This window comes from Citrus sinensis, chromosome 8 (assembly GCF_022201045.2).
Source record: "Citrus sinensis cultivar Valencia sweet orange chromosome 8, DVS_A1.0, whole genome shotgun sequence".
NCBI classification, from domain to species: Eukaryota; Viridiplantae; Streptophyta; class Magnoliopsida; order Sapindales; family Rutaceae; genus Citrus; species Citrus sinensis.
In genome coordinates, this window is record NC_068563.1 from 19073736 (window position 1) to 19096038 (window position 22303).

Below are 22303 nucleotides of genomic sequence, written 5' to 3' on the forward strand. Positions count from 1 at the left end.
CGGGCATCACGAAATAGATTTATCTTTTTAATTTTTCAATTATTTCTTAACTTGAATTGTTCCTTTGGTCAAATCCTTTTAGGATAAAAGGCTTAAATTGGTTATTCACTGGTTGTGAGGTAATATTTTGTTCTTCAATTTGTTTTTTTTTTCAGTCTTTCGGCTTTATTTAAGTGATTATATGTTTTCCTATACAAGAATTTTGAATTCTCTTAAAATATTCGAATAAGGCCTGCAAACATTGAATGGTTGCATATTATTTGATATATTGTAGATCATATAATTGCTTTCTAATAAACTCTTTTAAGAGCTGATGCTAATACCTAACAAGCCTTTGGAAACAAATCCGACATCATACATAAGAATTCATTATGCAGAATTCCCCAAATACAGATAGCTTTTTGAGTAAATGAATATTGAAAAAAGGAAAAAAAAATCAGGCAACATACATATGGAGCTATACAATTCAAAATCCATGTGAAAATTTGAAAAAAATAAAATGAAAATGCGACTCTTATATGACCGTCAGCAATTTTTCTTGACACTCGCCGAAAATTCTCTTGCTAATTGCTATTGTTTGCTGACAACCTACTAATTTTTAAGAGTGAAAGAAAAGAGACATGCAAACACTGGACAATAGTTATTCGGTACCGCTATCTGAGTTCAACTGCTTACGGCTTACAAGAACACCCTCATCCCAAATCTCAATGCACCTGCAAATATGATAATTCGAGTGTATCTGTTACAACAGGGAATTAGGGTAGTTAATCTGAACAATTAGATATCTCCAGAAGCTATTTAGGGAATATGACATTACAGTAAGGCTGGGATTGGTTTATGATAAAGAAAAAGGATTTGAGAACATAAATGACCAAAGAACAAGAGGGGCCCCAAAGAAAAAGGTCCGACCTTTCAAACAAAAGTTATTCCTTTTCACTTTCCATTTCTCATAGCAAATAATATTAGCACACACAAATGAAGCAAAAGAAGCATGTTTGAATATCCAACCAAAAAAATCTATTTTTTAAAGGTTAAGATCCACCATGTATGAACAGGTGAAACTTGGCCAAAAGTAGCAGTAATATTGTGATATCAATAACACAGTAACACAAAAAATCGAAAACTTTAAGACAAAGCATTGATATTAGGTGTAGAAGTCTAATCTATTAATGATTTTTCTTCTCATTTAGCACCTGCATCCCCATCCCACAGAAGGAAGAATCATATAAACATCTTTGCAAAGACTCCGAAATCCTAACCACAAACATGTAAGTGAAGCATAAATACTTGTTTTAGCAATGATGCTATCTTCATACACTATTGAAGCTGATAATCACAGTCCTAATTTTATGCCTGTTTTTCCGGTAAAGGGAAGCTGTATCAAGATAAAATGGAGCAAACTCAATAGCCACATGTAATAAATTGATTGAGTTTCATATAATATTACCAAAATGTTATATGAAAAAAATAAGACAAACCTTTTTCCACCAACATCAATGCAAAGGAAGTCGCCATGCCGCCATCCATCTCGGAAACGACCAAAAAAGATGTCACCAAACTTCGAATAGAAGCGGCCCTCACCATTGGCCTTTCCCTTCCAAAAGTTTGCAAACCATCGATCCCCAGTGTGGAAATAAAACCAACCCTACATGATCAGAAAATCAAACCATTTTCAGAATAATCCAGAAGGATATTCTCAGGTATCTATTACATATGATTTTTCCTACCACCAAGTAAAAGAACAATATTTTCGTCACCCATAGAAAGAGGATGTGAATTGGATTTCAGAAGTTGAAGATAAGCAATGATTCAATGCATTTACTTGATTGTCGATCTAGATTTTAGTTCCAATTAATAAAAAGCAAAAGAAAGATACAGAGGCAAAAACTTGCTAAGATCCAAATACCAGATGTTTTTTAGTTATAAGCAAAAGCTGTACTGAGTAGAGTAGAAAAGGCAACATCCATGCTGAACAGGATAAATAACATAAGCAGATAATTAGGAGCGTCTCAGCGGAAATACGTTCAAGTATCTATTTGAATCAACAGCTCAGACAAATTTCCTGGGAATAGTGAAAATTCTAAACAGTAATTGATGATGTAAAATAAATTTGTTCATGAAAAAGTCTTTTATCACATGGAAAGGATTTTGTTTGTAATTTTTATTATTTTGGAATTTTACCCTATATTAATAGGATTTCTGTAACACTTGATCAGCCTCATTAATACTGGACTAAATCAACATTTAATTCAGAGAATCATTTACTAGTTATGGAAATTTTTATCAACAGAGCGAAAATTTAGTTCTACAACTTCTACAAGAGAGAAAATTTAGTTACGTAGTGAGGGTTACTTTCAGTTATTAGACATTTTATTTGGTCTTTAAATTGATTTAGGTTAAACTTTGTTATGTAAGATTTCTCAATCTTTTGGCTGTAGGAATCCTAGCAATAAGTTGGTCATAAGAAGACATGTCCAATCTATAAGTATGTTAACATTCTTCAAAATGATCTGAGTGTTGTTCTGTAAAAATATTAGATCATTTTTGTAATCTTAGAGAGATTCTTTTCCTAGGTTTCTCCTGATGCCCTTTTACTTCAATGTTTTACCACCCATTACAACTCAAACTCAGGTTACTCCTCACAGATCCTGTTAATTATTAATGTTCTAGGCTGATACTTCATAATTATTATATTTTACATAAAAAATAAGCTTCTTCTACAGTCGAGCCAAATCTCCTACCAAATGGCCCTTTTCCTATGCTACAAAATTTTGAAATCCTTAAGTTACTACATCGTATCACATCTTTTCTGCCTTAAACATAATGTGTGAATTGATTCCTTTCATCATAATTGAGAAGCAACTAATCAATTTAACTTCACGTATCATTTGCTTCCTCGAAAAGAATACGTTCAAAGTAGAGAGTTCCCAAAAGTTCAAAAGATAAAAGCCAATAGGCAGAGAGAAAAGACAACTGAAACTGCAAATCAGTAATTAAAACCCTGCTGGCATGTATATGTAAAGTATTGTCAATAAGCCGAGGGTGACAAAAATGAACTTACCCATCAGATCCCCTCAAGTGAGCAGTATCTACTTGCTTTTCTTTCTCAAATTAAAACATTTAAGCATTCAGATTGATATAAAAAACTAGAATCCCCACCCAAAATTCAGTTCTTTGTTTGGGCTTTAGCTCAAAGAAAAATTAACACTAGTGAAGTGATTAAAAAAAAGTATCCATCTATATGCCTCTCGCCTTCATGGCCTGTGATGTGTAGAAGAAGAGAATACTAATCATTTGTTTCTTCATTGTGAGATTGCTTTTAGATTGTGGGGAAAACTATGCAAAGAAGCAAATTTATCTTGGGCTGTTCCGTGCTCTTGTGAAGCTTTGTTAATGGAGAGCATTGATGCTCTTGGGAAAGGAGGAAATTTAAGACTCTTTAGAGAAGTGCAGTTTCAGCTATCTTTTGGGTGATTTGGAATGAAAGAAACAGTAGAATTTTTTGAGAGTCATGAGGGGGCAGTTATGATAGCTTGTGGTAAAGAGTTCACCTTTTGGATACTCTTTGGGTGTCGGTGACTAAAGGATTTCCAGGACACTTCATCTTTTCTTCATTCATTGGAATTGGAGGGAGTTTAAGGATTTAGAGTGTATTCCGCTCATTTTTTTATGGGGATAAGCAGTCTCTTTTGAGTTAAATCAGACTTTTGGGGATTGATCCCCATTTTCATAAGCTTTGATTGATTTTAAGTGGATACCTGGTCCACTACTAAAGTGTACTTTGTCCATTACTTATTAATACAAATACTCATAGTTTCTCATCAAAAAAATAAATAAATAATCAGACCTTGCCATGCATCATATCATCTCTCCATGATCCCTGGAACACATCTCCATTACTGAAGTAAAATATACCCAGACCTGATCTCTTGCCATAACGCCACATTCCTTCATATATACTTCCATCCTCAAGGATCAAACGACCCTGTGTAAATTGTGCAAAAAATGACATTAAATTCCTTTTTTTAAAAAAACTTTTTCCCCTAAAGTATTAAAGACAAAACAAGTTTGCTTCAGAAAAGGAGTTCAAATACCTTTCCTTCAGGAAGACCCCCTTGACATCGTCCCCTATAGATTCCTCCTCTGTATTGTATCTCCACCACAGGAGTCCATTTTTTCGGTGAATCTCGTTCAGCTTCCTGCATGGGAACTGCACAATCAGAATAAAGTACACATGAACTAAACACAAAAAAAAAACCTGAAAGCTCCAAGATAGCAAACAAAAGACAGCACATACCACTATATAATGATACTTAATATTAGAAAGGTACATGAAAAATACTATAACTCCTGTCTTAAGATGCTATGAAATGGAAAAATTCTTCATCCCAAGCAAAAATCCAAGTACTAAAACTACATAACAGAATATAAAGTTTTAGTTTCAAAAGTTGAACTGTTAAATCAGGAGGTTGGAACCAACTATTAATCTAGGCCATGCGTGAGCTATCATTCGAGTTCATAAAACAGTGAACAAAGAACATAAAATTCAAATCCTCTATTCACCTCATGGCACATGCATAGTACACCATTAAGATTAAAATAACAATGCTCAAGAAAATCTTCAGTTGTTAAAAATACAATATTTTTGCATTACCTATATCAATGCACTAAGTGCAGCAGAGAGAAAAATTTAGGAATGGGCTAGCGAGGAACTTCAAAATGTGCCTTTAAACATATGTATGATTCCAAAAACACAAGAGTAAAAGTCTAAACTAGGTACTACTGCAGGACCCTCAATCTTGGCAACTAGGAAACTTGTGGAATATAAACAACCTGGGTAGGTTGCTCTAAGGGGTTCTGATACCCTTTCCTTCTGTTGAATCCAAACTTTAACCTCTTAATCCAACCTCTTGGTTTAAAGCAAATAAATTCATTATTATATAATTAAGTAGGACCAATTAAATTTTTCTCCCAGAAGAATGATTCATAGATGATAGAACAAACTACAAAACTTGAATTAAGGAAACAATAGATCTGTAAGAATATTAGCATGCATCCAAACTTTCCTATTGTGCATCAGAAAATATTTTTGTGTCAAAACTTTTCTATTGTGCATCCAAAAATATTTGTATCAAAACATCCCTATTGTACATTTTGTTAAATGCAAATTACCAGCATAGATGCTGCACGTGTGGATAGCACTCCTTGCTTCTTACGAACATCAGCAGTTTTTCCCTTCAATAGAGTAGCCGCAGTGCTATAAAAATCCCTCATTACATCAAAACTTGCACCAGTAGGTGGTTCTTTGACATCATTCTCAGTCTTGGGCTCTTGTTGTTGTGAACAAAAAATATCCAACTCCTCTGATGCTCTGACACCAATAGGAAGGCAGAAGATGCCGAGGTTGTCAATCATTGTACTAGCCCGAGAGTCAGCTGATCTTTCTTTGGCCCACTGTTGTGCAATCTGATACCCAGGTCCCAAGTTCCAACTATTGAGTAGCTCCCTTTGGAAAGGAGTTCCTAATAAGGAATTGTAATTGTGGTGTGTCAAAATTGGGGAAAAAAAAATCAGTAAGTTTTATCAATGTCCAGGATCCCAAAGTTAACATAATATGACTCATCAAGCTGAAAATTAGTAAATCAAATCTAATGATGGTAAGCAGTTTTATAGCACTACCTTCTGCAATTTGATCGTATAAGTTGGGTGGTTCAGTCCTCGATTCATAAAATTCAGCCTCACTTTGTCCTGACCCACTATGACCATGATAGGAAGCTTAAAAGGTCACATAACATATACATTAACTACTTTGAGGTGAATTAATTAAAAATGAGATAATTTAAGAAAACAAAATAACCTCGAAGCATCGTTGTTGTAATTGGTCAATAGTGTCGGAGCATCATTAGAGTAATTGTAAAATCCTTCGGAAACACTCTCATCAGAGATTTTATTTTCTATTTCACTGGTGCCTGGTGGACCAATAACTTCAGAAACGCATGCATTATCAAATTCACTGTTTCCTTGAGTATCATTTGACTGTTGATGATTTCTTCTCAGTAGATTAAAAACAAAGGGAAAATGATGAGCCAATCTAGAGAAAATGCTGCTTTTCCGAGAGGCCTGTTCAACCAATCTGGTAATTGGATGAAATTTAAATTAGACTTTAAGAGGGGAAAAAAAAAACTAAAAAACTAATAATTTATGAACCAGCACTGAAGAACTAGCTCCGACTACTTTTTGTTTTATTCATTATTTCTTTCTTCCTCATTTTATTATTTCTGGCTACCTAAGTATTCATGATTTTACCTACTCAACTGTCCTGAGTAGGTAAAAATCTTTCCATCCCATAAACACTGGTAAATTACCTGGATAAGGATAAGCATCCACGAAGACCTCAAAGAGGCAGTAGGATTGCAGCTCGGGCAATTGCTTACTATAGGGCATGGACCCAAGTTGAAACTACTGACGCTAACTAGGCGCTACAATAGTTATTTAGCACAAGGAAAAAGTTGTTGCAGCAAGTGACATCATAAAAATTAAAGTTCAGCAGGTAGCTTGAAAGCAGATATAACTCCTCACATTACGGCTATCAAGAGCACATGCTTGTAAATATAGAAATATCAAAACTCCTGCTATTTTTATGCAGGAATTGAAAATGGAAAGCTATATATTCACATGCATTTTGAAGAAAGTGAAACATGACACAACAAGAATAGCAAAAAACAACAATGCAAACGACTACAGAACAACTAATCACTGAAGACATAAAACAATATTGATAATTTACATAAAAATCACTATTGCCGAGCATGGCTTCAAAGGAATGTCTGTTATTTGTAAGTCATGATTCTCTAATGTTTATAATGAAACTAAATTCAAGGTTCAAATTATTTGGCACAAGAACAACACTCAAAATTAAACTTGGAAGGAACCAGCTCCTTCAGTTGATAAATACCAACTTCACAGATGAGTAACCAATTTACATTCAAGAACTCATAGTTGTCATTACTATTATTAATGAATGGATACTTACCCTAAAGTAACAACTGTCGTCACAAGCAGGTCAGGCTCCAAATTAGGTTCATGAACAAAAGATACGATAGTTTCCCCGGTGTATTCTGTAATTTGACGGAAAGTATGCAAAAAGCTTTGCAAATCATTATTGCCAATAATATTTGACGTAGCAACAACACATATGACCATGCCATTCAGTTCCTGTGTAAAAAAGAAAAACAGAATAACTAGTAATCATTAGAACAGTTGTAAAAGCACACTGCAAAACAGGGAGAGTTTATTTGGATCAACAGAAAGTGAGGACAGTTGTACCATGATAAGGTTTGTAACAGAAGTGAAAACAATATAAAGAATTCAAAACGCTTCCAGGACAGAAGCGATACCTAATGACAAACACATACAAATATACACAAAAGGGACACCCAAAAACTTTGTAAATTGTGCAGTCTGATTCAAGTTCATCATATCTTTAAACCCTTACTAAAGAAAACAACGGAATTTTTAATCAGCCTAAATGAGACCAATATAAGAACTGTAACCATGTTCACTTTGATCAATACCTTTACACCAGCACCAATGAAAGGACAGTCGTATATAGCTTGCAAAATTGAAGTTTTAATGTTGGAACCAGCTCCAAATCCAATTTTTGCTTCTTTGTAGTTTCCCAAAATCTGTACACTGTTGCATTAGCCTTTAAAGAACAAGCATATAAATGGGAAAATAGAAATATTCAACTTTTGTCTTGTGCTATCAATTGAATCAGAGTATTTTTCTAACAGAATGCAACAGGAAACAAATAAAATAATTGATAAGGGAAATTATGAAGAACGGACTGGAAGAAAAGTGAATATGAAAGTGCAGCCTTAGAGGCATTGATAATCAATATTAATCTACACTAAAATGAGAGTTAATGGAAACTTACTTTAAAAATTTCTGAAACTTTGAGTTCTTTCACATTGCTATGTACTATGTCAATAAGTTTTCTATGCATGTCCTGTAAATACCCAAATATTAACAATTGATAGCGCGGATTGCATGACATGTTTAAGCCAATTAAATCACGGAGAAGGTTTACTCACAGATAATAGAGTAGAGATGGCATTTACAGCCAAGAAAACAGCATTATTTGCAGTTTTTAAAGCCTCGTCTAGTGTAACTGAGTCCTTTTCAAGTAGTCTGTCGGTATCAATATCTGTATATGACAAAGAGAAACCATAATACTCTGGTTCAGCCTTATTAAGTCCATTAGTACCAAAAGTTAAAAGAAACAAAAAAGGGTCATATACATTTAATCTTGAGGGTACACAAGGAAAAAAAAGAGGAAAATGATGATTTATAACGTTGCTGAGAGATGATTAATCACTTTGTATGAAAAGTCTGTCATGCCTAAAGCGATTTGAAGCTCAGCTTAGATATAGCTAACATTCTATAACCCATGAACTCTATTTACTGTACTAGAGAATCCTCCGGCAATAACCGATAGCATAAAAGATTCAAACAAAACCTATCCCACCAAAAAATAGGGATTAGCAATATTACGAATTAACACTAGAAGGAACTAAGATACAAAGTAAGAAATTCGGTACCAAAGAGCCACCTCCCTCTAATAAAAACTTAACTTCAGATGCCAAAAGAGGTAGAATTTTGACCTGGGATGATGATAGTGAAAGAGATGTAAGGAAATTTTCATAATGAAAGTTTTCTCTAGGAAAGTTGATTTATATTAAGACTTTATCATTTAATAAGAGTTTCTCTAAGACCAGTGCATTTGGGCGAAGACTTCTTTGATTATGCACGTGTGCGCTAAAGTTCTATTTCAAAATCTCTGTTTGGCAGTTACTGCCCCAAACATGTAACAGTAAATGTTCAAACCAATGGGAATGTATAAATTGAGCCAGAAGATCCCGCATTTAGAACTGAATGTGTAACAAGATGGGAAGATTACAAGTGATCTTCCAATGCACTCAATTATCTAATGAGGTCCAAGCTTATATGCTTCCTCTTTCCAGAATTTATTGGAGGTCAAGATAGTGTTGCACATGTTGGTAGTTGAAGGGGTGTAAGGGCACCAAGGGAAAGGTCAACCCATATGAAGAATTCTTATTCCTTGCCTTCTAGAGTCCATGTTAAACAAATGTAAGTACTAGATCTTCAAGGTTGGATCATTGTACAGACTGAATTAAAGCCAAAATTGATGACACTATTCTGTGGTTCAACTTCCAATTCTTTAGCTCCTTCATGCTCCTTTTTTGGAGATATTTAGATACTAATCAAAATTCAGTTGTATCTTCTTTTGGACAGCTGATTCAAAGACCATGAAAAGACCCTACACCCAGTGAAATGTGCATTTTGATATGGTCTCTTGCCATCTTACCTACTCTTAAAATTATCCTATTCAAAATGAAAATATAGCAAAACACCTACCAATGTAAAAGTTTATATGATCTTGAAGTTTTGCTGCCAAATCCTTTACCTGCAACTCAGGTAACAAGAAAATTATGAAGGTAGAGATAATAACTTCAAAATATCTGGAAAGATAAAATATTATTTAAATACTAAATAATTAAATTTGAATTACGAACTAAGTATTTGATTAGTTTTAAATTAATTTATAATGCATCCCACCCCAACTGAATCAATTTCCCATGAAGGTTGGTGTGAAAGGGTTCAAAATCTTGACCTCTTGCTTCCACTGCAAAAGCGAAATCAATTGGGTTGCCCCCTTGGAGATGAATGATCAAGGACTAAAAGTTTAAAACTAATCTATTAGAAATTTCACACAAAGTAAAACTATTAAAAAAAAGGTTATTTAAATGATGATCTTTTCTAATAAGAGTTTTTACTCTCTCTACTTGTGGCAAGAAAGCATGTATTCGTCATGATTCACTAGAAAACAATACCTCATCAAGGCGTCTTTGTCCTTCAAAGCTAAAAGGCTTTATAATAATAGCAATGGCAAAACAATCCAAAGACTTTGCTGTCTTGAGAATATCAATAGCCCCAGCGTCATCCGAACCATAACCCGCACTAGCCAACTACAGGGGGAAAAAAAAGAGCAGAGTAGATATTGTTGCCATTAAATTTCAAGCAGACAGCAAACAGCCGTAAGAAAATAAAGCGACATGTAATTGAAGTTTGAAAAAATATATGCCCGATCAGGCTTTCTTCTAGTCGTTATAAATAGATTTTTTTGAAAATTACATTTACTAAGACCACAGATTATTTCTTTCAGGATACAAGAGGCTAAAGGACAAAAAAGTGGATAGAAAACTCAGTTCTAAGCATAAAGAGTTTAGCAAAAGAAATGAAGATGTAGTAGGCTAATTGAGCCTTAATTTCGTAAAAATAACTTCTTTCTAATAAGTACATAAGCACATGCAAGGTTGAGAGTCCCCAGAGCCAAAGATTGTGATTTGACAATGAACTAAAGACTGTGACTTGATTGGACAACGAAAGATTGTAATTTCTTTGCCCTTTGCAAAAAGGTTCAAGTTTCCTATGAAGTTTGCATGTTTTATGGTGGCAAGGCAATTTACGTAATCAAACAAGCAGAACTATTTATAACAAAAGTACATAATCAAAATGCAACAAGTGGATCAGTTAAGGAATGTACAAACAAGGATAATAGCCTTCGAACATGTCTGTATGAACGATGGAGCTTCCACAATTCTTGGAGTTAAATCTGCAAAAATTAAATGGAAATAGCATCATATAATCACACACTAGCTCTACATATATTACCAAAAAAAAAAAAAAAAACAAAGAGCCTTTGTTCAAGACTCTAGACCGGATAAAATACTTTTTCCAAGAAACCTCTGTTGTAATTGCACATTCGGTGACCCATCAGTGACAATATTCCTGCACAAAATAACAATAGCAATAATAATAATTAGCAAAAAAGAAAAAAAATTAACAATTAGTGTAAATGAAATGCAATTTGCAATACCAAAATTGGAGCGAGGAGGAGGAATTAAGAGGTGAATCCAAGCAAAAATCGAGAAGCGCATCCTTTCTACTGCCAATGGCAATCACTTGCACACATTTATTATTAGAATCATTTTCATTTTCACAAACACTTGGTGGGCAACTTTCATCATTTTCACTCATCGTAACTCTAATCCTACTACTACTACTATTACTACTACAATAATAAGGCGGCTTCCATTTACGTTTACATTTTATTTTTTTTCCAGAAGAAAAGGACGACGTGGCATTATAAGGAAGCAGAGACACCGAGTGGGAAGTTTTGAAAAGGGGGAGTTCAAGTGAAATGGACATCTTTTTGTTGTTTTGTCAATTCTTTGAATTGAAGACTGATGATAGATCATCGAGAAAGAAACAGAGCAAGGAAGGCGATGAAGCGAGTGATATTTTTGTGTGGTGGGTTCTTGTTGGATTCAATCCATATTGGGCTTTCTTTGATGGACTGCACTCACTCATCATAGTTTATAGAATATTGATATTTGACCTCACTATGAAATTTATCTCTTTTTTTTTAGAATTATTTTTATTAAAAAATTATTATTATATATTTTATTTTATTAAAAAATTATTATTATATATTTTATTTTATTCTCGAATCCCGTTTTTCTCCCTAGCATAACTATTGCCCCTACCACCTATCTCCATCAACAACAGGTTCATCACTACCACCACAATCATTGATTTTCTTTACCATCAACCATCACCTCCACTGACATATGATGAGTTTTAATATTATGTGTTGTTAAATTTTATAAATAAGTGGTGGGTTTTGTTATTATTGATGATATTAGTTTTGATTTTATGTGATAATATAAGATTCTATTTAATTTTAATTTGGATTCGGTTAGAAGTTAATATTCAATCCAAATTGTGGATCAATTACAAAAAAATAATAAATTCGATCAATTGAGAGCATAAGAGAGGAAAAAAATATTTATTTTTTCAGTAATGATAGAATAAGTAATATTAATTCAAAAATGGAGGCTAATAAGATAAAATGCCGGGGAGGGGGGGGCGTTTAAAATATCACCACTACACTTTATATTTAATAAAGACAATCAATTTACTCATGCTCTTGTTCAAGTATAATGAGGATCAAACAATTTAGAGTGTGAATATTGGCACCCCTCTAAAATCATTTTAAAACTCCAATTCAATTATAATTATATTTAAGATAAATACAAATAAAATTAACTCCACATAATTTTTTTCTCTCCTTAACCTATATATTTCAGTATGATCATATTGATTAAGAATTGAAAATTTCCAATTTTATGTGATTGGACAACCATTTTTGGTAGAAAATAGACATGTTAATTTTTTTTAAATGCTCCAATTCTAAGGAGAAAAAAGTTATTATGGATCCTCAATTGATTTACCGTACAAAGCATATCAAATAAAAATGAAATGGCCATTGATTTTATCCATCACAAGCAGAGTTAATTCTTCCTAAAATTCTACAATTTTGACAAAAGAAGGATTTAGAAGTTGATAAAAAAAAATGTTATTTTCAGTTTCAAAGCAATTAAATTATTGGAAGAGTGAAACAGCCATTGCAATTAAGGAAGTGATACACACACATGTATGTATGTATTTATTAAATAAAATTTACATGTGTTATCAAAACTCAAAGACAACATCTTTTAATACTTGAAACGTCTTCAACCAAGTGATTAAAACAAACTTGAAATCTATGCCAAGTTTGAATCATTTCCTGTGGTTTGAGAATAAACTAATAATGCTTCGTTCAACTTTCCTTACAACCCAAAACCAATTGAATCACATTTGCTTCTCTCTATTTCTTTTATTTTTCCTTTTTTTTTTTTTAGTCTCATCTATAAAATTAATTTGCACAAACTTAAAATATTAATATTTATTTATTTTTCTTTCTTTTTTCATATTTTTATTTTTATTTTGTAGAAGTTATCATTTTTTATTTTTTCTAGAGATGGTTTGAAAGGAGGTTTATTTAAAAAAAGAAGAAAAAAGAAGAAGATACTTTTGACATTAAATAGAATATTATTGAAAAAAGAGTTTAAGAGGATTTTGGAGGGATGCCAACCGTTGAGTTGAACAATTTAATCATGAGCATCGGAGTTATTTGAACCCCACTTCTTATCTCATGAGACCCCATTGTTATTACTTTATATTATGTTCCATGGAAAATGACCAGAAAAGAGATTAAATTTAGAATTTACTAGTATATATATAAAAAAAAAATTAGTTAATTTTAATGCTTAGAATGGTATGTACTTTTAGAAAAATGCCTCTCTTATGAGATAAAAGTGGGGTCCATTGTCACTCTTGAATCCTTCGGAAGTGAAGTCAAAAGCCCTTCGTGGTACCATCACACATATGGTATAGCACAAACCTACGGGTTCGGGAGTCCATTGGAACCCAGCCTAATCAGGTTGAGTTTGGGGCCTAGAAGTTCAAAGATCTAATTAGGTTAGGTCCATGGTTCGTATTGGCCCCGAAACCGAACTGATATACAAAATCTGAAAGTATCTTAATTTTCTTTTTTCTCTAAGACCGCAATAATAATTTAAAATTACAATGTTTGTGACATTTTAAGATCTTGTATTGCATGGGCCGAGGAGTTGGCCGAGGGGTTTTAAAGTAGCTTTTTTTAACTCTCCATTTAAATTCGAACTTGGGAGGGGCAAGGACATAGCCATAAACTTGTTTCAGCTGGGTTACATTCAACTTTTAATATAGATCATGAATGCAGCTTAACTGATTGTGAAGGTATTTAGTGGACGAGATTTCACATCCCTATCCAGAATTATTATCTTTTTTTTTTTAAATTAAAAATTTCAAAATATTTAGATAAGAATATATGACACTACAATTGTACTATATTATTATTTATTGATAGATTTTTACTAATTATTGTTGTCCTAGCAAGGTTTTGTGCTTTGGAAACAATATACGATGGTTTCATTGTCAATACAATGGTGTACAGCATTTGCATGCATACAACTAAGAAGAAGAAGAGGAGGAAAAAGAAGAAGAAGAAAACAAGAGGAAAAATAGAGAAACTATTAGTTTTACATTTTTTACTTATTCTCTTATTTTGTTAAATTTCTTGTATTTTCATTTAGGTTTGGCTAATTCATGTTTATATAATCAAAATAACTAATAAGTTTCAAAAAAAATTTTTTAAGAGAGTTAAGTTTGAAACTCTTTAAAAAAGTGTCTAGGCAATTGATAATTTTAATACTAAGCTGAGAAACTATCACAAATTCAATATAATTACAGATTGATTTAAAATTACTCTTCAAATTTTTTCAAAGCCAATTTGGTCAGTACCTCAGCTGGTCCTACATTGGTTTCGCTAGAGGTATATGACTAAAGGCTTAACTAGACTTTGTACACCCTCATACCAACGGGATATGTAATAAGGTAGCCCACCGTTGGGTTGATATGACATTATTTCAACGCATGCTAAAATAGTAGGTGAAAAGTTTTAGTAGTTGTAATAGAATAATTATTGAGGTGAAAAGCTTTTGGGAAAAAGAAAAAAAAGGACTTTTTAAGCAAGAGGAGAGTTGAAAAGGCAATGGGAGAGAAAAAAGTGATCTTGAAGAGATGAAAAATAGAGAAAACAAGAGGAGATAGAAATGAAAATATTAAAAAGAATGGTTTTTTTTTTAGAGCCTCCAAATTGGTCAAAGAAATTGTGCATAAAATTGATATTATCAATTAAAATATATACTTTTATGAAATAAACACAATAATATCATCCCATTCAAGATTTTTTAATTGTCTTCTAGTGTGATGTTAACTCTTGACCCGTCTTGATAAATTTATTTATTTAAATACAAGACATTTCCCTATATTAATGCTAAATCGTTGGGGTTATTCCACATCGGGTTTGGAAGGGGTTTATAAGTGAGGGAAGAAGCCTCACTATTTGAGTTAGCTTTTAGTGTCTATGCTTCTAACTCAAGACCTATTGCGTGGGAGAGAGATTGTTGAGGTTATCTGACATCAGTTGTGGAAGAGATTGCTGGAGTGGAAGGGGCTGGTTGTAACTTTATATGCCTCACCCTTTGGGGTTGAGAGAAGCATAAGACAGATTGGTTGTCACTTTATAAGCCTCACCCTTTGGGTTAAGATATGCCTCACCCCTTGGGATTGAGAGAAGGCGAAGGCATGCTGGCTGTGACTTTATAAGTCTCACCCCTTAGAGTTAACATAAGCTTAAGACCATTTAACCCTTAAGAGTTAAGATAAGCCCAAGACCATCCAACACAGATATACAATTGATGACAAGGACAAAGAAAAAAAAGGGAAAAAAAAGAATCCTCAAAACGTGTGATAATATTTTACAATTTTTCGAGCCTTTCAGGTTTGTTATACTAAGAAGAACATGATGTAAGCCATGTTGATTTCTTTTTTTTTTTTTCTTTTTTCATTTTTTGAAAGACCATGCCGACAGAAAGTGTAATAAATTAAACAAAGAGACTTTTTTGAAAGACCACGCCGACAGAAAATGTGATAAATTAAACAAAGAGACTGACCCGCTCCTTAGAATCTCCACATGCTGACTAAATTCCAACAGATTCGACAAAGAGAGAATTTTATTTCTCCTTTGTCTATTTGCTACATTCCATATTGAATTTAAAAAGTAATGCTCTCCAGCTTTTTATATATGATTTGAATAATGCTCTATTTTTTTTAAAAAAAAAATTATGGAAGAATTCGTTTGTCCACCTAACATAATACCTAACCCTAATCGTAGCTAGCATTAGTTAAAAAGCCAAAATATATGTAATTAATTAAATTGCTACAATTCAGAACTCTTGTTTGTTAACATTCTGCTGACAAATCCCATGCTCAGATCTTCTTTTTGATATTACTGTCAAATTTTATTTTATCTGTCCTCTGTGGATCATTTTTTGATAACATGCATGCGTATTCAATATGGGGAATTTTTACGTTAAAGTCATAGAATTATCTCATACGTTCATTGCAATTAAAACTTTTTGAAAACTTATTTAATTAATAAAATGGCTTAATTTATGTTACCCCTAGGGTTTGGTGTTCCATTTTTTGTCTTTTTCAAATTCACCTTTGGATTTAAGGGAGGAGTACAATGGCTGAGATGTGATTTTAGGTTATTAACATTAAAAGTTCCTCTCGTTCATACAAAATAAGAAGAATCAAAAGTTTTAAAATTATGACATGTAAGTCCATCATATTCTTTTTTTTTTTTTTATCGAACTAGATTTCCAATTAAATATCTTATTCTTACATCTATTAATATCTATTTAAATTAATAAATTTACTTATTAATTAGCAAATTAACTAATTTATTATATATTTAAACTATATATATTATTTACGAACCATAATTAATGATAAATATAAATATGGTTTTTTTTTAATTTAACATAACGGCAAGTCGGCAACCAATTTCCTCTCACCCATGTGACCAAAGTTCAAACCCCATAACCTTTTTTATTCCAACACAAGAGATTTTACTATCTCAAGTAAATGTAATGTACAAAATATGAAAATAAATTTAATTTGATATTTCTATGTAGTTAATGTTTTTTTTTTTGTAACATAAGATTTATTTAACATACTATCAATTATTTAATTATGTAGTAAACGTATGTTAATTTACTAATAATAATAAAGTGTTAGTTTTTGAATTTGTGAAATAATTTTTGTTTGTTTGAACAATGAGTTGTATTTTTGGTTGAGCTTTTGTCCTTAAATAAAAAGAATAAATTTAATTTTACACTTAAATAAATTGATATTTGTTACTCCACCCCAATAGTTTAAATAGTCATTAGCACACATCAATACGGTTGAGATCTTTCATTAACTTAACTAAGAGAAGGGTAAAAAAAAAAATCTAAACAATTACTCTATTTGAAAATAATTTAAACATTTCTTTAGTAAAAATAAACTAAAAAATAAGTATTTTCTATTCTTTATTCTCTCTTGCTAATATCGCACATGCACAACAATAGAGATGGCAATTCAGCACATATGGATGTTTTACAAAGTATAAAAGAAAGCATAAAAGCTATTGCTTTTATTGGATAATTAAAATATAAGTCAATTGGTATAATTGACTGGTGTTTGTGTGTATAAAGAGAGTAAGTGATTGAATTTATAGGTGCTTGAATTCTAAACAAATCGTGGCTTCCAGAAGCATTAATGCAATTGAAAAATTTTACGTGTAGGACTAATGAGTGAAAATTTAAAATTTAAAATTTTTTTTATTTTTATAACAAATAATAAGACTCCATTGTAATTGACCTTAAAAAAAGACAAAAGAAACGTTACCAAACCCATTGTAATTGACCTTAAAAAAAGACAAAAGAAAGGTTACCAAACCCATGTTGTTGCAACGTAGTTTTACCCTCCGTATATGTTAAAACCACTATATTATTCTGCACAAAAGATTAAAATAATTAATTTGAAAAAGATCGGATACCAAATAAATGCACAAATGTAAACATAATATATTTGTAATATTGCCTCAAAATGGTGGGTGGGCACTGTGAGTGTTTAAAGAACAAATTGCAGAGGCAGCAGACAGAAGGCAGGCAGCATATTGTTGGTTAAAAAGCAATTAAAATGAAACTCGTGTGGTGCTGCAGGATTTTATAGAATGTCGTGATCGTTGTCTTTTCTTTTGCTGTATGGAATAAGAGTCCGTGACTAGAAAGGATAGTTTCTATTTACTTTCTAAATTTTGAGTACTTCTCCGGTAGATATCCAAAGGAAAGGGTCTTTTTTACACTCTTGCAACGTATGCACGAAATGTTAAGCAATTACAGTAACATTTCAATAGTATTGGCTATAGAACTCCATGGTGCTAATTCATACATAAAAATTAGTTTAAGAGTTAAAACTGTTCAACACTTTTATACTTAACCCAACGTAATTAATTCAAGATTTATTATCAACCGACATGATAAATTGTATCTAAAACCCCAGTCATGTATATATTGTTTTTTGTAGGCTCATTTGTATATGAGTTTGGCTCTAACACCAAATAGAAGCATATGTGTCTAGTTTATACTAAAAAACTAGCTCAAAATTGAGGGTTGCTCAAACTTTATATTTTTAATCTAAGAGTTATTCTCAGCTGATGTGAGACATTAGGAGTGATAGAGGCGATCAAATTGCTAATGACCGCGCAGCTTCATTGGAGTTGAATTGCACTTGGAAATTATGGCAAGTCAACTGTTGCAAATTTAAACTCATCATATATGGTTTTAGACGACTCTTCATTCTTGCTTTGGGCATCTTTCCTACCCCACCCAACCCTTTCCTCAGTTGATGTCGAGATTGCTACGAAATTCGAGTTAGATGAGCGCAATAACGATAGGATTAGCTCGTAAAGCCTTAGAACGCAAGGAGATCATTTGCATGATTTATTTTTGTTGGAATAAATTGTAAACCCTTCTTTTCAACTTGAACTATTTTGTTCTTTGCTCTTAGTAAAGGCCAATTGTTCAGTAAGATTTTTAAATCTTATCAAGGAGATTATTTAAAAATTACTCTTAAATAATTAGATTAATTAATTGTAGTACAAGTAATATGATAAAAGTAATTCGCAGAAGGTAAAGTACACATAGAATTTTTACATAGTTCAGATCACAATCTTATAGGTTATAACGATAGGACCATGCAAAACATTAAGTAAATAATAAAATATTACAACCTATTGGATTCTCATGCTCTACTTCACAAGCGACCTTATCTTTTGTTTGCCAAGGTAGTAAGAATATTATAACCGCAATTTACCCTTTTCTGTTACTTTTTGTAGAGTAAGATTGTTGGGAAGGGGACTACCACAAGCGGCTACAAATTAAGCAGAAACAAAACTTTTTTCCTCTTTGTGTGATTAAAATAGGATGTGTACCACAAATAAATAGGCAGAAAAATAAACCAATAAAATCCAAAGTAAAAGCCAACCACAAGAGACACAAATTTTTATGTAGAAAACCCAAAGCAGGAAAAACCACGGGATCGTAGTTCGATATAATCTTCCACTATATTAATGGGATTACAGCACAAATTCTTCTATAGATAATATTTCAATATTCTTGTCTTACAGTAACAACCTAATAACTGTCCATCTAACAAGTGAGTATTTCAAATAATAGCCAACGAGAGGACAAAATAAAAATCAAGACTAGAGGATTGCAGGGGCGATGCCAAGAACTTACTCTCAAAATTTGGGAGAAAACGAAGTTAATTTCGTCTTCCGATCACCTAATTAAAGATTAAAAATCTTGCCCCCCAAATTAAAAAACCTCTACTGGCTTTTCTCTATCTCTCGCCGCTTTTCCTGCACGCACATGCTATCTAGGGCAGCCACTTTCACTTGCTTTTATGAGGCAAATTTCATGGCAATTTTCACTTAACCCCTCAATGTTTCTTTAATTACTCAATTGTCCAAACTTATTACACTTTGGGATTGGGCCACCCAAATGAGATGGACCCAATAAATCTCCCCCTCTAGATCATATGGGGACACCGCCAAGCCTGCTTTCTGCGTATAGCTTTTCAATTTCTTCTTAGGCAATGGCTTTGTCATCATATCTGAATCATTCTCCGCTATGTGTATCTTCTCAAGCTGTAACTGTTTCTTCTCAAGCACATCTCGTATCCAATGATACCTCACATCAATATGCTTGGATTTCGAATGATATGTCGAATTCTTTGACAAGTGAATGGCACTCTGACTGTTGCAGTACACAATAAAGTTGTCTTGCTTCACACCCAACTCTTGTAAGAAATTCTTCATCCACAAGATTTCTTTGCAACCTTCAGTGATTGCAATATACTCTGCTTCAGTGGTAGACAAAACAACACATTGCTGAAGTCTAGACTGCTATGAGACTGCTCCCCCTGTAAAGGTGAGCAAATATCCTGATAGGGGTTTTTTGGATTTAATTCTCTTGCCATATTTGCATCCGTGCACACTTGTACCAGAAGTTCATCACCACCAAAATAGAAACATGCATTGGAAGTGCCTCTGAGATATATGAGAATCTACTTCACTATTGTCCAATGTTCTTTGCCCGGATTGGAGATAAACCGACTGACTACACCAACTGCATGAGCAATATCTGGTCTTGTACAAACCATGACATACATCAAACTACAAATTGTTGAAGCATAAGGAACTCCTCTCATCTTTTGCTTCTTTTTCTCACTTATAGGACAATGCTCAGAAGTAAGCTTGAAATGACTTGCAAGTGGAGAACAAACATATTTTGCCTTACTCATGTTAAATCTTTTAAGAACCCTTTCAACATATACTTCTTCAGATAACCATAACTTCCCAGCTTTTCTATCGCGGGAAATTTTCATGCCAAGAATTTGTTTTACTAGTCTCAAGTCTTTCATTACAAAGGACTTACTAAGCTCCTCCCTCTTCAAATTATCAATTTTACTAGCATCCTGGCCAACAATCAATATGTCATCCACATAAAGCAAAAGAATGATGAAATCATTATCACCAAATTTCTTCACAAAAACACAATGATCGCACATAATCTTGTTGAAACAATGATTCTCCATAAAAGAATCAAACTTCTTGTACCACTGCCTTGGTGCTTGTTTCAGCCTATACAAACTTTTTTTCAACTTGCACACAAGTTCTTCTTTACCTTTGACATTCAATCATTCAGGTTGCTCCATGTATATTTCTTCCTTTAAATCACCGTGCAAGAAAGATGTCTTTACATGAAACTGTTCAATCTCCCAATTCAAACTAGCTACTAATCCCAAAACAATTCGGATATAAGACATATTCACTACAAGAGAAAATATTTCTTCAAAATCAACACTTTTCTTCTAACGAAACCTTTCACAACCAATCTAGCTTTGTATCGTTGTTGTGAGTTATTTTCAGTCTTCAACCTGTAAACCCATTTGTTCTTCAATGCCCTTTTTCCTTTAGGATGCTTTACTAAGTCATAAGTGTGGTTCTCATTCAAGGATTTCATCTCCTCTTGCATGACTTTAACCCATTCACTTTTATATTAGTGAGACATTACTTCTTTAAAACATTCTGGCTCTCATTCATCTGTAAGCATCACATACTCATGTGGAGGATATCTAGTGGAAGGTCACCGTTCTATAGTGAATCTATTTAATTCTAGCTCAACTGGTGGTGCAACTGGTTTTGGAGTGCCTGGTCAATTAGTTATGCTGGACCATCATTATTATCCTCTCCAACTCCCCCATGATCATTATGAACTACAGGTGGAGAAACTAAATTTGAAATAATAGGAATCCTTGGAGATGACTAAGGCTCTTCACTTTTCTTTACATCACCAACTATCTGATTTTCAAAAAATACAACATTTCTACTTCTGATCAATTTTCTTGCCACTGAATCCCAAAATATGTACCTAAATTATTCATGCCCATAGCCTAAGAAAATGCATTCCTTAGTTTTATCATCAAGCTTTAATGTCTCATCTTTTGGGATGTGAACATATGCACTGCACCCAACCACTTTCAAGTGTTTATAAGAAACATATTTCCCAGACCAAACTCTCTTAGGTACATTTCCATCTAATGGAGTTGAAGGAGAAATGTTAATCAAGTCAACTACAATATGCATAGCCTCAACCTAGAAAGATTTAGGAAGCTTAGCATTAGAAAGTATACTCCTAATCCTCTCTTCAATTGTTCTGTTCATCCTTTTTGCAACACCATGTTGCCGCAGGGTTTTTGGTACAATCTTCTCAAGTCTTATTCAATGATATCTGCAAATACTGCTCAAATGGTCCTCTGTACTCACCACCATTATCTCTATTAACACATTTTAATTTTCTTCTTGTCCCTCTCTCAATATAAGCATAGAATAACTTAAATATATCAAGCACCGTGTCTTTAGATTTCAAAGCAAAAGCCCACACTTTTCTAGAACAATCATCAATAAAAGTCACAAAATAAAGTACACCTCATATTGATATACCATCATGCAAACATCAGTGTGAATCAAATCAAGTGTTTGTGACTTTCTAGATGGAGAAAAACTTTTAAAAACTATTTTATGTGTCTTTCCAACTAAGCAATGAACACAAGTCTTAAGGAACATACATGCGAAGCTGAGTAGAAATCATTTTCTAGCAAGAGTTTCCAACCCTTTCTCATCAATGTGACCTATCCTTTTATGCCATGTCTCAATATCAGAATCTTTTATGGCCACATTTACATATTCTTTCTTGATCTTGGTTTCTAACACATAGAAGATGTTTACTTTCCTCCCCTTAGTTAACACTAGGGAGCCTTTGGTGAGCTTCTATTTTTC

The 22303-nt window shown here is 32.9% G+C and overlaps 1 protein-coding gene across 4 annotated transcripts; it reads right to left on the reverse strand.

Annotated features, from left to right (window-relative positions):
- Positions 1 to 352: 352 nt before the first annotated feature.
- Positions 353 to 11453, reverse strand: LOC102608775 (protein ACCUMULATION AND REPLICATION OF CHLOROPLASTS 3, chloroplastic). Of its 4 annotated transcripts, none has more exons than XM_006470812.4 (17): positions 10961 to 11450; positions 10814 to 10872; positions 10632 to 10696; positions 9915 to 10049; positions 9439 to 9487; positions 8094 to 8206; positions 7937 to 8008; positions 7575 to 7685; positions 7034 to 7215; positions 5858 to 6133; positions 5680 to 5756; positions 5173 to 5522; positions 4095 to 4199; positions 3848 to 3985; positions 1479 to 1645; positions 1194 to 1254; positions 570 to 713 (listed from the first exon to the last, which is right to left on the reverse strand). In XM_006470812.4, the coding sequence occupies exons 1-17, from the start codon at positions 11290 to 11292 to the stop codon at positions 705 to 707; spliced, it is 2301 nt and encodes a 766-aa protein (XP_006470875.2). In that variant the 5' UTR covers positions 11293 to 11450; the 3' UTR covers positions 570 to 704. The 4 variants fall into 4 exon arrangements, 3 of the variants coding, with proteins under 3 accessions (XP_006470874.2, XP_006470875.2, XP_052288003.1); XM_052432043.1 differs by lacking the exon at positions 1194 to 1254 and adding an exon at positions 1317 to 1375; XM_006470811.4 differs by lacking the exon at positions 1194 to 1254 and having other exon boundaries at positions 353 to 713; positions 10961 to 11448.
- Positions 11454 to 22303: the final 10850 nt, after the last annotated feature.